Source organism: Mixophyes fleayi, chromosome 6, assembly GCF_038048845.1.
Source record: "Mixophyes fleayi isolate aMixFle1 chromosome 6, aMixFle1.hap1, whole genome shotgun sequence".
NCBI classification, from domain to species: Eukaryota; Metazoa; Chordata; class Amphibia; order Anura; family Limnodynastidae; genus Mixophyes; species Mixophyes fleayi.
In genome coordinates this window covers 26,896,906-26,913,111 of record NC_134407.1, presented here as the reverse complement: position 1 = coordinate 26,913,111, position 16,206 = coordinate 26,896,906, and the positions used below count along the sequence as shown (strand labels likewise).

General features: G+C 38.9%; 1 protein-coding gene across 1 annotated transcript in view; it reads left to right on the top strand.

Moving 5' to 3' along the window:
* The window catches only part of LOC142160953 (alpha-2-macroglobulin-like), a 92,866-nt gene that overhangs the window by 12,121 nt on the left and 64,539 nt on the right, over nt 1-16,206 (top strand). Inside the window, exons 3-7 of the mRNA XM_075216093.1 lie at nt 1,068-1,230; nt 3,409-3,461; nt 4,420-4,440; nt 15,616-15,769; nt 15,849-15,933. Coding sequence (XP_075072194.1) covers nt 1,068-1,230; nt 3,409-3,461; nt 4,420-4,440; nt 15,616-15,769; nt 15,849-15,933 — 476 coding nt within the window. The remainder of the gene's footprint in view (nt 1-1,067; nt 1,231-3,408; nt 3,462-4,419; nt 4,441-15,615; nt 15,770-15,848; nt 15,934-16,206) is intronic.

Genomic DNA, 16,206 nt, shown 5'->3' with positions numbered 1-16,206 from the left:
TCAATAAACAAACTATCAAACAGAAGTGGCTAGAAAGTGGTGCTGGTGTCATCATTTTTATCATCATCGCCACCATTTATCTTTACATTGCTACCCGAAAAAGATGTACCTCTAGGAAGCATGTCTGGCTGTGTGTCCATGTCTACTTAGGTGGCATCTCCAGTGATCATCATCTATTTATTTATATAGCGCCACTAATGCCACAGCACTGTACAGAGAATTCACTCACATCAGTCCCTGCCCCATTGGAGCTTACAATCTAATTCCCCTAACATACATACACACACAGACTGAGAGAGACTAAGGGCAATTTAATAGCAGCCAATTAACCTACTAGTATGTTTTTTGAAGCGTGGGAGGAAGCCAGAGCACCTGGAGGAAACCCATGCAAACACGGGGAGAACATACAAACTCCACAAAGATAAGGCCATGGTCGGGAATCGAACTCATGAGCCCATTGCTGTGAGGCAGAAATGCTAACCACTGAGCCACCGTGCTGCCCACTGCTATACTTATTTGACACATGCCCTTACTGTACTCTACTTGCGTTTGCCCGACCCCTCAGTTCCAGGCATAAGAAGTCGCAAGTCTAAGATACACACAAATCAGAGAGATGCATTTTTGTGCACACGCGCAGTGCTAAAATGTCTATTTTTATGCCTCAAAAATGGTCTGGGTCAATCAGCCCTTATATAGCTTCACATACTGGATAGATAGATAGATAGATAGATAGATAGATAGATAACATTGTACGTCAGTTTTTAAGAACACAGCATATCTACTGTACATTTCCACTGATCCATCTAATATGTACTGAACTTTTTAGAGACCTGGACAATGGCTCAAAAACTTGAAAACTATTCCTAATTTAATATGATTAGCTAAACCTATTTATGTACCAAACAGTAAATCCCTTAGAGAACACCTGCAGAAAAAAACATACATTGGCTGATCGTTTGTGAACACTTATGTATCGACTTAATTTTTTGGATAGTTTGTTAAACATGTATAAGTTAAAATGTAAACTTTAACAAAACACAGCCCTTACAAATGATGGCATTTTACAGGTCCCTGATCCCGCTGAAGGCAAAGAGGAAGTGGCCTTGATGAAAATCTTCATTGAAAGTGCTAATACGTCTGTTAGCAGAGAAAGTAAAGTTCTTCTGAAGGGACAAAGGTTGAACATTCTGATCCAGACAGACAAACCTGTCTACAAACCAGGACAGACTGGTAATACGGAGCATAAATTCTACTCAAAAAACTCATTATACATAAAATAAAGAAACAATTATTACAGCGTTGCAACTGGTCAAAATATAATCACGCCAAACACAATGCTGAAAAGGTATTTTAGATAAAATTTATTTTTATATAAACAGTATCACATCTAAATAGATGAAAGAGTATCTTAAAAATACACATATAGCACACCTATAAAAAATGACTGAATGTGAGCTCAAGATGATAAAAACAAACACAGGTGTAAGTTGTGAAAACAACGCTGTTCCAATAACTTTGAAAAATGATAATACTCAAGAACTCATTTGATTTTGTAATCACCAAGATCTCTAATGAAAGTTCAACTAAGACAATGACTTGTAGAGAATCTTAGGGAAAGTCGTGGCTTGCTGATGTAAATAGATAAAATAAAGTCTTTCAATAGTATCCCAAGGTGCACCATTTGTGATGAGTGATCCAAAGTACTTAAATAGGATATAATAATCCAGTTCCAATCAGATATTGTACATTAATGAAGAACTTGAATTACCTGACATGCAGTTAATCCGTCCAGATGCTTGCTGCGGTAAATTATAGATATTGTTCCAGTCGGCAAATGAAATGTTTTGTTTCCTTCAAATATGTGCACAACAAAAAGGATATTTGGGCCACTTCACCCAATTGATGTCTGTAATTCCGTAATTAGTACTCCTTGCACGCTTTCTGCAAAGTGATTTTTTTTCTATGGGTCCCGGTCAGTCATTAAAATTAATAAAAATAAAATTAACTTCCAATTTAGTGGAACAGCGTGTAGATCATTAACCTCACGCATTTCATTACCTACATGGTAATTTCTTCTGAGGAAAAACACAGCAACACTGTGTAAAGTCCAGCTCACAATTAAACATAAAATAGTAGCTTAGCCAGCTCAAACCACTGTGAGCTATTGAAATAGCTTCCCTCTGGGCGCCCCTATTCAATCAGATATATTTATGAACACATGTCATTATGGAAAACACATGGAAATAGTGAATCTGGGTTTTTTTTGCACATACAATATAACTTTATTAATACTATTGGGAGGAGACCAAATACACAAGTAATTCCACTATTTAGTCAATTATTAAGTGATCCACAGGGGCATATTTAATTAGGTCCCGGGATCGCGATAATGTGCTGGAATGGGGTACAAAGGTAATCCCCGACATAGCAATAACTCTGATATTTCTTTGAACCCCATAGGGTTGAGAAGGAAAATCTGCATTATTGAGGTACTGTATTACCTTTGGTAATACACACTCTGCGCATTACCGCGATCACGGCACATAATTGAATATGCCACACAAAGTCTCTGTGACATAATGTACAACAGTGTTTCCCAAACTCAGGTACTCAAGTTCCTCAGGTACCCCTATCAGTACATGTTTTCCGCATCTCTTTGCTGGAGCACAGGTGTATTCATTACTGACTGACACATTATAATTATGCCACCTGTGGATCTGTTACAATGTATCAGTCAGTAATGAATACACCTGTACTCCAGCAAGGAGATATGGAAAACATGTACCTGATGACTGAGTTTGGGAACCACTGATGTAGAACAATTTGTATGCACTCAGTTAACAAGAACACTTCCAAATTTAAAATATATCAGTTTCTATTATCTGATGAAATTACAGGTGTGCATATTAAATCTACTAATACTGTTTATCTATGTGCATTGTTTGTAAATATATTTTTTAGCAACAGATTTTGGAATACATAGGATACAAAACCGACCATCTCACAGATTACACATCAGTGTTTAAAATCATCACACCAATACTAAATCATGTTTATAAATGGAAACGGTGGGATTCATGTATGTCCTCTTCACAACACACCCAAGCACCACACACCCCTTTTTAGTGTAAAATTCTGTGCCCTCAAACTTCACACCATTCTCCTATTGCAGTAATATGCACCTTCTCATCAATTAATTCTAACCAGGTAACTGCAATAGGAAGGTTAGTGGGAAGTCCTAGAGTAAAACATTTTGGAGGGTGATGACTCAGAATATGGAATTTGGGAGAAAGCGCAGCAAATGTATGAGGACCTGAGTAAGAGGGCTTAATCATTTGAAGTCTTGCTTGCTTTTTGGATTACCTACACTTCTGATTTTCACTTTGCACTATTTTATCTTTTTTACAGTGAAATTCCGAGTTCTTTCTCTTAAAGAAAATCTTCATCCAGGGAAAAGTCAGGTAAGAACAACAGAGAACACCAAGAGAACATGATAAAGCTTAGAAACACATGACTAGGGTCGATGTCCCGAATATATTGTACTATTGTATTATGTAATTGTATTATTGAGTTTCTCAACCTATGTGTGGGGGCCCAAAATATAAACTAATCATTAGTAATATTATTGTTTTGAACAAACCCCCCATTTAATTATATTTATTAACACTACTATGCTCAATATGTCCATGGTACACATTTTAAAAATAAATGTATTTGTATTTATAAGATAAACCATGGGTCATGACACTGAATCATGGTTGTGATCTAGATCAGTGTTTCACAAACCTGTACCTCAGGACCCCTAACAGTGCATGTTTTCCATATCTCCTAGCTTTAGCACAGGTGCAGTCATTACAGACTGATACATTGTAACAGATTCACATGTGGTATGATTATTTCCCTTGTCACCTGGACAACCTGCACTGTTAGGGGTCCTGAGGACTGGGTTTGAGAAACACTGATCTAGATCACTGATGAAAAATGTTAAGAAGCTCTGCCACAATATGTAAATCAAAAAGTATTCAAATGAAATGCATTTACTAAATTCTAGTAATACCTGCTGATCTGATCTAAAACAAATAGGAAGCAGTAGTGTATTATAAAAAATATTATTATAGCATGATAATATGATAATAGCAATAAATATAAAAAATGTTACTTTCCAAATAGAATAAGACACAGTACAGGTCTTGGATTATTTATCTTGCAAACTTAGATGCAGAAAATTATGAAAACCATGATTCAAGGAAGAAGAGCCTCAACAAGCGGGGTGATAATAAGAAACACAATTTATGCAAACAATGTAGAATTCTGTTTAAATTGAGCCACACATGCATACATATTCATTATAGGGGGAAGTGGCATATAATTTTAGAATTCATGTTTCTTAATAGTTTTTATTCTTATCTTTTATTGCAGTTTCCACTCATAGAATTACAGGTAATAATATCCTTAGTTTTTACAGTAATTATAACTACTGTTTTTTGTTTGTGTGGCATGACCAGTCTATGTAACCAAACCACTGGTACAATAGAAACCTGGAACAAATTTATCAACGGTGTTTTATAACAGAGCAAGTGCTTACAGTTTTACAGTAATGAGTGGAGAAACATTTTACGGAACTAGATGTTTTCAAATGTGAAATAGGAGTGTGGTGTTTACCACATGGTGGCTCAAACGGTCTCAGGTTTCTGAAATAAAATGGCATATAAATGTAGTATCTCCTAGATGTCAATTGAGCAGAAAAGTACAATATTAGTAGGCTGGATTAATGTACTTAGCATAAAGTGGGCAATAATTGGGAGGGAATTGAATAAAGGGGGTTACCAAAGGATTGGATTGTGGCACTCTGAATTTGAGTATACCAATGGGGAAGGAGTGAAGTATTTGTGAATACATTATGAATAAGACTGAAATCTAGCTCTCTCTGAAGGTGGAATGGTGTGACTATGGCCAGGACTGAATCACTGTTTAAAGAATGGGAAATTAAGGGGATAGGATTTATATATTATCTAGAAGAGAAATTTCCATGGATTAGCATGTCAAGGTGGAAATTACCATGGAAGATTAATCCCGATGGGATTTGTCTTTAATGAAAGTGCAGTTTTTTTTTAAAAAAAATGACTTCAAAGCACCTGGAATCAGCTGTTCTAGGGAATAGCTGAATAATAAATATACCCCTAAAACTCCTTCCAAAACCTCTTCAGGTGCAAGTCAGGGATATGCAAACTTTTTAATATGGACACAGGCATGCGCATTTTTGCGTACATTCGCAGAACAAAAACATGTATTTTATTATATAAAATGGGGCATGCTTCCAACTCTAAATGCCTCCCTTTATGTTTTATTTTTTTAACTAAATATTTTTATTACAATAATAATTACATATTGGACCTGAGTCATTAAGGAACATATCTGCCGGTTTTGTGCTTATTGTTCGCAAAAATCCCCCTGCACATGATCAGAACCAAGCGATACGCAACAGAACTCAGCCACGTCCAAGACAGCTTTGAACGCAAACGACACTTACTACGGCCTACGATTTACGGGTGTGAACAGGGAGGGGAATGGGCAGATTCACGTAGGCAATGTTCAGTAAGTGCGTTCCAATGCTGCCACGTCCAAGACACACTCAGGTGTGCACAGAAGTACGCTGGTTTTCTGCCGTATCTCTTACTCCAACTGGGGGGGGCTAGGTTAAGTTCTTAATACTAGTGCTGCCGGCTGAGTATGTATGCGCAAACATGTGTTTGCAATCAGCAGGAACTGTAAAAAAATATTTTATGTACAGTAGACATTAAGGACAGCCTAATAAATGTTTTTCAAAAAGGAAAAAATAAATAAATAAAAAAAAAATCCATGTATAATCATAAATCACCATATTATTGACAGTAACATTAATTGCTTAATGTTTTTTTCTTGTGCTTTTGAGATTTTATATTCCATGTAGATATGGTACATATTTTGCAGTGTCTGGTCTAGTAGAACAGAGTAAACCTACACCCGTAGCCATCATCACATGTATCTTCAGATCTGTTCTTTGTTGCATTTGGGGGTATGGAGAGCCGATTTACGTGCGGTTTAAAACAAATGCACGATGCACTCAGTATGTGTGCCTCAAAGACTCAGGCCCCATATGTTTATTTAGATACATATAGTAAGATCACACTGGACACCATTAGATACAGATATTATTGTAATAATCTAGTGTAAAAGAAGCGTCATATGTAGTACTTAGTACCAAAGAGATGCATTTGATTTTTCTGTGCCTACATTCAGTTCCTTGTTATTTTAGCTATCAGACACAGTATATCAAATGTGTCATACACAGAAAATAAAGGTAGACTTGGCTAAAAAGATTTAATGTAGTACTGAATTACACTGTAGTGTAGATGCTGACTTATGCCTCTGTCTACAAAAAAATCAGATCTTGCCTTTAATATTACACCAGTAGCTACACGAGGCTTCTCTGTTCCTCAATTCAGTTCATTGTCATTTGGGCTATGAGATAGAGTTTTTAAAATGCATCATACGCAGAACATAAGAGTGGACTCAAGAAAAAAGACATACTGTAAATATTGTACTACAATCTATAGCATATGCTGACTTATGTCTGTGACTGATGACACTTATGTAGATCCATTCATTCTATGTCGCTGATTGGCAGGACTTGTGGGTTTTTTTAATCTTTATATTATTTACCTTTAGATTATGTTGTGGATGGAGACTCCTTATGTACCACTTTAGGATTTAACAATCAAACTGTTAAAGAGCTTGAGGGAGTTCCCCGTATTAGGAGTAAACAGCCCAGGCATAAGCACTGTCGCTGATTACTCATTTATTTATTTTCAATGGAGAATTAAATTTTATGAATGAACGACGTTTGCCAAGCACCCCCTAGTGGTATTGTATGCAAAACAGTAAAACCGAGTTATATTGTACAGTAGTATTACAATGTGAAACCGTAGTTTGGCAACGGAGCGACTGGTTAACATTTTTACAATTCAGGTGTCCTGTTGAAATTTGCAAGTGTGATACTTTTTTTCAAATAAATTGGAGAATTTCTCTATAAAAAGATTTTCAATTGCACAGGAAACCAGTACTTTCTATAAGTAGAATTGGATCGTAGAAGGATTAAAGTATTATGGTACTATCTACATTCTTGGGAGGATTCAGGATCTCGCTATAAGGCCTAGGCTACATTGTTTTTATTTTTAGACACAAGATTGATTAAACTCATAACAGCGTTTTATCGTTTTGTAACTCATTCTTTACTATGTGCTCTGCTACACAAGCAATGTTTAATCTCCTTGTAGTGCAGCATTCTCCTTCGACCACACAATGTTGTAATGCAATCTCCTTGCATAAGTGTTAAGGATTTAATATCCCCTATGCATTTTAAGACTGAGCTATACGAGTGATTTTTAGCTGCACAACCTCAGATGGTTATCATTTGAAAGTGATCAGCCAATTTGTAGCAGCTTGTTTCCTGTGGCAAGGTTTTCAAATTAGATATTTAATCAATGTGTGGTGTGACTAGAGATGGGCGGGTCCGGTTCTCCGAGAACCGAACCCACCCGAACTTTGGGTATCCGAGTACCGAGCTGAGCAGCTCGGTACTCTCCCGCCCATTCCGAATCCAAATCGAGGCCGAACGTCATGTGACGTCGTCGGATCTCGGGGCTCGGTTCTCGCGATACTTCAACTTTATAAATACACGCCTCCACAGCAATCCATCGCCATTTGACAGAGGGAGAGAGCAGGGTGTAGTCATAGGCTAATTAGAGCAGGGACAGAGAATACAATATTGTTCTTGCAATTGCTCTAACCAAAATCGCTAGTGCAGAGAGGAGGATAGAGGTTTATTATTTTTTCTTCATATTTGGCACTCCCCAGCGCTTTTGGGGTGTCCCCCATAATTGTGCATAAATATTTCTGGCTGTCAAAAGTCATATCTGTCAGCAGTATCTACTAAATAATTTTTAGCACTCCTCAGTGCTTTTGTGGTGTCCTCCCTAATTGTGCATTAATATTTCTGGCTGTCAAAAGTCATATCTGTCAGCAGTATCTACTAAATAATTTTTAGCACTCCTCAGTGCTTTTGGGGTGTCCTCCCTAATTGTGCATTAATATTTCTGGCTGTCAAAAATATTTCATATCTGTCAGCAGTATCTACTAAATAATTTTTAGCACTCCTCAGTGCTTTTGGGGTGTCCTCCCTAATTGTGCATTAATATTTCTGGCTGTCAAAAGTCATATCTGTCAGCAGTATCTACTAAATAATTTTTAGCACTCCTCAGTGCTTTTGGGGTGTCCTCCCTAATTGTGCATTAATATTTCTGGCTGTCAAAAGTCATATCTGTCAGCAGTATCTACTAAATAATTTTTAGCACTCCTCAGTGCTTTTGGGGTGTCCTCCCTAATTGTGCATTAATATTTCTGGCTGTCAAAAGTCATATCTGTCAGCAGTATCTACCAAATAATTTTTAGCACTCCTCAGTGCTTTTGGGGTGTCCTCCCTAATTGTGCATTAATATTTCTGGCTGTCAAAAGTCATTTCTGTCAGCAGTATCTACTAAATAATTTTTAGCACACCTCAGTGCTTTTGGGGTGTCCTCCCTAATTGTGCATTAATATTTCTGGCTGTCAAAAGTCATATCTGTCAGCAGTATCTACTAAATAATTTTTAGCACTCCTCAGTGCTTTTGGGGTGTCCTCCCTAATTGTGCATTAATATTTCTGGCTGTCAAAAGTCATATCTGTCAGCAGTATCTACTAAATAATTTTTAGCACTCCTCAGTGCTTTTGGGGTGTCCTCCCTAATTGTGCATTAATATTTCTGGCTGTCAAAAGTCATATCTGTCAGCAGTATCTACTAAATAATTTTTAGCACTCCCCAGCGCTTTTGGGGTGTCCCCCATAAATGTGCATAAATATTTCTGGCTGTCAAAAGTCATATCTGTCAGCAGTATCTACTAAATAATTTTTAGCACTCCTCAGTGCTTTTGTGGTGTCCTCCCTAATTGTGCATTAATATTTCTGGCTGTCAAAAGTCATATCTGTCAGCAGTATCTACTAAATAATTTTTAGCACTCCTCAGTGCTTTTGGGGTGTCCTCCCTAATTGTGCATTAATATTTCTGGCTGTCAAAAATATTTCATATCTGTCAGCAGTATCTACTAAATAAGTTTTAGCACTCCTCAGTGCTTTTGGGGTGTCCTCCCTAATTGTGCATTAATATTTCTGGCTGTCAAAAGTCATATCTGTCAGCAGTATCTACCAAATAATTTTTAGCACTCCTCAGTGCTTTTGGGGTGTCCTCCCTAATTGTGCATTAATATTTCTGGCTGTCAAAAGTCATTTCTGTCAGCAGTATCTACTAAATAATTTTTAGCACACCTCAGTGCTTTTGGGGTGTCCTCCCTAATTGTGCATTAATATTTCTGGCTGTCAAAAGTCATATCTGTCAGCAGTATCTACTAAATAATTTTTAGCACTCCTCAGTGCTTTTGGGGTGTCCTCCCTAATTGTGCATTAATATTTCTGGCTGTCAAAAGTCATATCTGTCAGCAGTATCTACTAAATAATTTTTAGCATTCCTCAGTGCTTTTGGGGTGTCCTCCCTAATTGTGCATTAATATTTCTGGCTGTCAAAAGTCATATCTGTCAGCAGTATCTACTAAATAATTTTTAGCACTCCTCAGTGCTTTTGGGGTGTCCTCCCTAATTGTGCATTAATATTTCTGGCTGTCAAAAGTCATATCTGTCAGCAGTATCTACTAAATAATTTTTAGCACTCCTCAGTGCTTTTGGGGTGTCCTCCCTAATTGTGCATTAATATTTCTGGCTGTCAAAAGTCATATCTGTCAGCAGTATCTACTAAATAATTTTTAGCACTCCTCAGTGCTTTTGGGGTGTCCTCCCTAATTGTGCATTAATATTTCTGGCTGTCAAAAGTCATATCTGTCAGCAGTATCTACTAAATAATTTTTAGCACTCCTCAGTGCTTTTGGGGTGTCCTCCCTAAATGTGCATTAATATTTCTGGCTGTCAAAAGTCATATCTGTCAGCAGTATCTACTAAATAATTTTTAGCACTCCTCAGTGCTTTTTGGGTGTCCTCCCTAATTGTGCATTAATATTTCTGGCTGTCAAAAGTCATATCTGTCAGCAGTATCTACTAAATAATGTTTAGCACTCCTCAGTGCTTTTGGGGTGTCCTCCCTAATTGTGCATTAATATTTCTGTCTGTCAAAAGTCATAACTGTCAGCAGTATCTACTAAATAATTTTTAGCACTCCCCAGTGGTTTGCGCTCAGAATGGATTCAAAGCAGTCCACATATGATCTGAATGAGCAACCAGGTTCTGTCACCAGTCCTGATGTTAGTGTTCCCAGTACGTCATCTGGCCAAGGCGATGTCAAACAACAGAGTGTTTTCAAATTAGTGCAAAAAACAAAAACCCAAAAAAAAATTACTGTATTGAAGCGAAAAAGAAGTGTAACTGAGCAAAAGTTAAGTGACGATAAAAAAAAAATTGCAAGCATGCCATTCTACACACGCAGTGGCAAAGAGAGAATGAGGCCTTCACCTTTGGCTATTAGTGGCAGATCCCAAAAAGTTACCCAGCCTACAATTGGTGCACAACTACTGTTACGCGTCAAAGCCAAGCTGCAAGATAACAGTGAGGCATTACAGGAGAATATTTGCTCTGATTCACAAATGACAACAATCCCTGTGGAGAGTCCATCCAACAGTGGGATGTCTAATCGTGAGCATTCTGCTGATGTGTGCCTTAATAGCCCGAGTGTAGCCGGTGATACCCAAATTGAGGATGCCACTTTGGAATTAGAAGAGGATGAGGGGGAGATTTGTGTAGGCGACGAGGGCGCTAATGAGGATGTTGATGAGGTTGTTTGTGTTTGTTTGTGTAAGTCCTGCACCAGTGGCAGCAGTTCTGGCACGTGACAAGAAAAAGGCCATTGTCATGCCTGGGCATAAAACAAAAAAATCCACTTCTTATGTGTGGAATTATTTCTACCCAAATCCAGACAACAATTGTATAGCCATTTGTAGTGTATGTGAAGCCACAGTCAGTCGAGGGAGGGACCTTAACCATCTTGGAACCTCGTCTATGTTACGCCATTTAACGAGAGTTCATGGCAAAGTGTTGGGAAAAGCTGAAAGTTCTTCCCAAAAGAATACAAGCACTCCCTCATCAGCTAAGAGCCTCCGCTCACCGACATACCGACGGCTACAAAATACACCCACCACACCATCCTCATCAATATCCTCAGTAGCGCTCGGAGTTAGCCCGGCATCCCACTTAAGGCTGGATGACTCCGGCACTATTATTGATTCCTCTGAAGAAAGCGTTAGTCCTGCTGCTGCTGTTGCTGCTGCTGGGGGTGAATCGTCATCCCAGAGGCAGGTTAATAAAATGAGCAGTCCTACATTTCAGCAATTAACTGTGAAACAATCATTTGCGAGGGGAAGCAAATATGACAGCAGTCACCCAGTCGCCAAGCGAATCACAGACGCCATGGCTGCAATGTTAGTGTTAGATCTGCGTCCAATCTCCACAATAAACGCAGCTGGTTTTTCACAGTTAATTGAGGTTTTGTGTCCGCGTTACAGAATTCCATCGCGACACCATTTCTCCCGTAAAGCTATTCCACAACTATACCAAAAAGTGTGTAAAAATGTAGAGATTGCGCTGAAAAATGCCATTCTGCCCACTGTTCACTTAACCACAGATATGTGGACAAGTGGAAGTGGCCAAACCAAAGACTATATGACTGTGACAGCCCACTGGGTTGGTCATTCACCTTCACCAGCAGGAACAGCAGCAGCATGTACACCACTACGTAACATTTGTCACAGGCAGGCCACTCTTTGTATCACCGGCTTCACTAACAGGCATACGGCTGACAATTTGTTACGCAAACTGAGAGATGTGATTGATGCATGGCTTATACCACTCGGACTCTCCCCAGGGTATGTCATTTCAGATAACGCCAACAATATAGTGCGAGCATTACAGCTGGGTGATTTCCAACATATTCCCTGTTTTGCTCACACCATCAACTTGGTGGTGCAGAGCTTCCTACGAAATAACCGTGAGGTGCAGGAGATGCTTTCGGTGGCCCGTAAAATTTCAGGCCATTTCAGGCATTCAGCCACAGCATGTAGGAGATTACAGCAGCTCCAAGAGCAGTTTAACTTGCCCTGCCACCAACTTAAGCAAGAGGTGGTAACTCGGTGGAATTCCACCCTGTACATGCTTCAGAGGATGGAGGAACAGCGCAAAGCCATCCAAGCATATTGCACAAGTCATGACATTGGGAAAGGAGGGGGGATGTATTTTACTCTTGCACAGTGGGGAATCCTTTCAGTGCTGTGCAAGGTGCTGAAACCATTTGAAGTTGTGACATGTGAGGTCAGTGCAGACTCTGCTAGTTTGAGCCAAGTCATTCCTTTAATTAGACTATTGGAAAAGCAGCTTGAGAAAATGAAGGAGGAGCTGAAAGCAAGCAATTCAGCAAAGTATGTTGGCCTTGTCGATCAAGTACTTAATTCGCTTCACAATGATCCTCGAGTTATTAAGATCTTGAACTCGGATCAGTACGTTTTGGCCACTGTGCTTGATCCAAGGTTTAAAACCTACATTGAGTCTTTACTTGTAAATGAGCGAGATGTGAACTTTTGCAAGGAGCTATTGCTCAGCAAGTTGGCCGCTGAACTGGGCCTCGGCTTGACGACGTGTCCTCCTTCACTTTCTCAAGCTGTTGCTCGTAAAAAATTAAATTTCCAAAAAAGAAGCAGGGAAGACACAGGGGGCAGACCAGAACAATTTAACATCTGGGCTGGTTTGAAGGATTTTTCAAAAAAATGTGTCACTTTGCCCATAACTCCATCCAATATGAGTATAAACATGCAAAGGATGGTGGAGGATTACTTTCAAGAGGTAGTTGATATGGAAATGTCAGACAGTCCCTTTCCTTACTGGGAAGAAAAGCAGGCCATTTGGAAACCCATGTACAAACTTGCTTTGCAATACCTAAGCTGCCCACCCTCCAGTGTGTACTCTGAACGAGTGTTCAGCACAGCAGAGAACTTAGTCAGTGATCGCCGTAGAAGGTTACTTCCCAAAAATGTGGAGAAAATTATGTTTATAAAAATGAACTACATCTTCCACGAGGAAGGCCTTCACCATCCAAGACATCCAAGCACTGACTGTTCTCTAATGGCGGATTCAAGCGGCGATGAATTGATAGTCTGTGATGATGACGTACACACTGATGAGGGTGAGGATTAAGCTGAAGATGATGCCGATAACATCTTTTTAAAACTTTCTATGTAAGTGTAGGGTGCAATCTACCCCCAAAGAGGAAAGGGACTTGTGGCATTTCCATATCACATACCATCTTGAAAGGCTGCTGTTAGGGCAATTTATCCTTAAGGGTAGGGTGTCATAGACAGAGTGACCCTAAACTGGCTTTGTCCATTTTTCATAATATTGTACAGTCTATAATGGCTGAATTTTTGGGTATTTTATACAAGTGGAGGGGGGCCTAGAGAGACAGAAACCAAACTGGCTTTTTCCATGTCAATTAATATTGTACAGTCTATAATGGCTGAATTTTTTGGTATTTTATACAAGTGGAGGGGGGCCTAGAGAGACAGAGTGACCCCAAACTGTCTTTCTCCATGTCAATTAATATTGTACAGTCTATAATGGCTGAATTTTTTAGTATTTTATACAAGTGGAGGGGGGCCTAGAGAGACAGAAACCAAACTGGCTTTCTCCATGTCAATTAATATTGTACAGTCTATAATGGCTGAATTTTTTGGTATTTTACACAAGTGGAGGGGGGCCTTGAGAGACAGAAACCAAACTGGCTTTTTCCATTTCTTTACATATTTAACTATAAGTGTAGGGTGTAATATACATTCAAAGACGATGGCTGCATTGCCAATATGCATAGATGGAGAGGAAGACAATCTGTTTTGTGTGTAGAATAGGCCTACCAACGAAGAATTAAACTGTTTTTTTGGATGATTTATTACCTCAACAATTATATTACTTGTCTCTAAAACAGTTGGAGCACTAAATTGGGTTAATTTAGGCCCAAAAACATGGATTTTCCAAAAAAATAGCAAAACAAAACCAAACAAAACCAAAACCAAAACCAAAACACGCAATGGCGGTTTTGCAAAACCAAAACATGACGGTAATCCAGATCCAAAACCGAATCCAAAACCAAAACACGGGGGTCAGTGACCATCTCTAGGTGTGACCATTGCTTAAAATACAATTATTATTGGGTGTTTTTTTGGCAATGTAGGGGAGGAAATGTTATGTTGAGATTCCACAAAGATTCATTTCAGACAATTAAATGTGTAAAGCAACATAAAACAGCATCAACATAGGTGGGTACAAGTGGCAAGAAGGTTCTTACACCTGTTGCAATGAGTCAGGGATTAACATAAAAATAAGTACTAGCTCTCTGTGTGAATGTGGGGTTTATCATGATTGGCATTGAATTATTTCATATCTGTTATGATAATCCCCCCAGCCAATATTTGGTAGTGTCAAGTACTGTGATGTCAATACTCCCTTCAAAATACAGTGCTGAAATCTCCAGATCTGAACGCCCCACTTACGGATATCAATGTTTAAAGACTCTCAGAGAGATTTCATTTCAATGATACATAAATAGGAAGTTTATTTTAGTGGGACTGTAGCTGAAATACAGTGTGGTTTCCTTTGGGAGAACATAGACATTTGTAAGATTTATGTGATCGAGGTCAGAATTATTATTTGTGATAGCACTGTTAATAATATGGGGCCTGATTTATTAAGGATCTTAACTTGAGAAACTTCTTATTTCATGTTCTTGGACAAAACCATGTTACAATGCAAGGGGTGCAAATTAGTATTCTGTTTTGCACATAATTTAAATACTGACTGTTTTTTCATGTAGCACACAAATATCAACTTTAAATGTCAGTGTACAAATAAGCTATCAAGTATTTGTGTGCTACATAAAAAAACAGGCAGTATTTAACTTATGTGCAAAACGGAATTCTCATTTGCACCCCATGCATTGTAACATGGTTTTGTCCAGGAGACTGAAATAAGAAGTTTCTCAAATTAAGGTCCTTAATGAATCAGGCCCATGGTGCATATGACACAGGTGGTGTGAAGGTCACTAAGTTACCATATACTTGCCAATTTTTAAATGTTGGCCTGGGGGAGGTTGGCGGTTGGTGTGTGGGGGCGGGGCTCAGTGTATCACAATTTTGGCCCCGCCCCACAAGACAATGACACAAATGCGTAATTTTACCGCTGGGGGAGGCAAGACACAATTCATGGGGAATCGCGTCATGGAGGTTCCAAATCCTGCCCACTTCACTAGGAAGTGGGCAGATGCAGGAGAATGCCCTACTTTCCCGGGAAGTCCAGGAGACCTACCCGGAATTCGGGAGTCTGCCGGACATTTCAAGAGAGTTGGCAAAAATGGGTTACCATAAGTAAGAAAAGAGCTTGCTGTTTCAAAACATAAATGGCAAGGGACCCCTCATTATGTGGAATGATTTTCTTTTTCTTAAGGATCCTGAAAAGAACAGAATTGGTCAATGGCGGAATGTGAGTCTTGAACAAGGAATAGCTGAACTATCTCTTCCTCTCTCCGTTGAGCCTCCGCTGGGGGAATATTCCATCACAGTGAAAAACAAAGTTCATACCTTCAGCGTGGAGGAATATGGTGAGGAACTCCCCTGTTCCCCAATATTTGCTATGTTTCTTGTCCTGATCTCTAACTGCTTTTCAATCTGTCTCTATAGTGCTTCCAAAAATTGAATTCACCTGCCATGCCCCAAAAGTTATGCCATTTAACAGTAAACATTTCCCTGTTAAAATATGTGCAAGGTGAGTAATATACATACATCTGCTAATGATTGTAAGTAACACCTCACTGTAATATGCGTGACAAGGGCTTTAGTGCTGTTAATTTATACTTTTGCTATAAAACTATATATACATGTGTAAATATTCATATGTGTTAACAGTTCCTAATTTCCTGAGGTTAAGAAACACTGGTTTTGACGAGCGTTTCCCAAATGTAATCCTCAATGAGCCCTAGTAGTGCAGGTCTTCCATATCTCCTCGCTGGAGCACAGGTGTATTCATTACTGACTGACA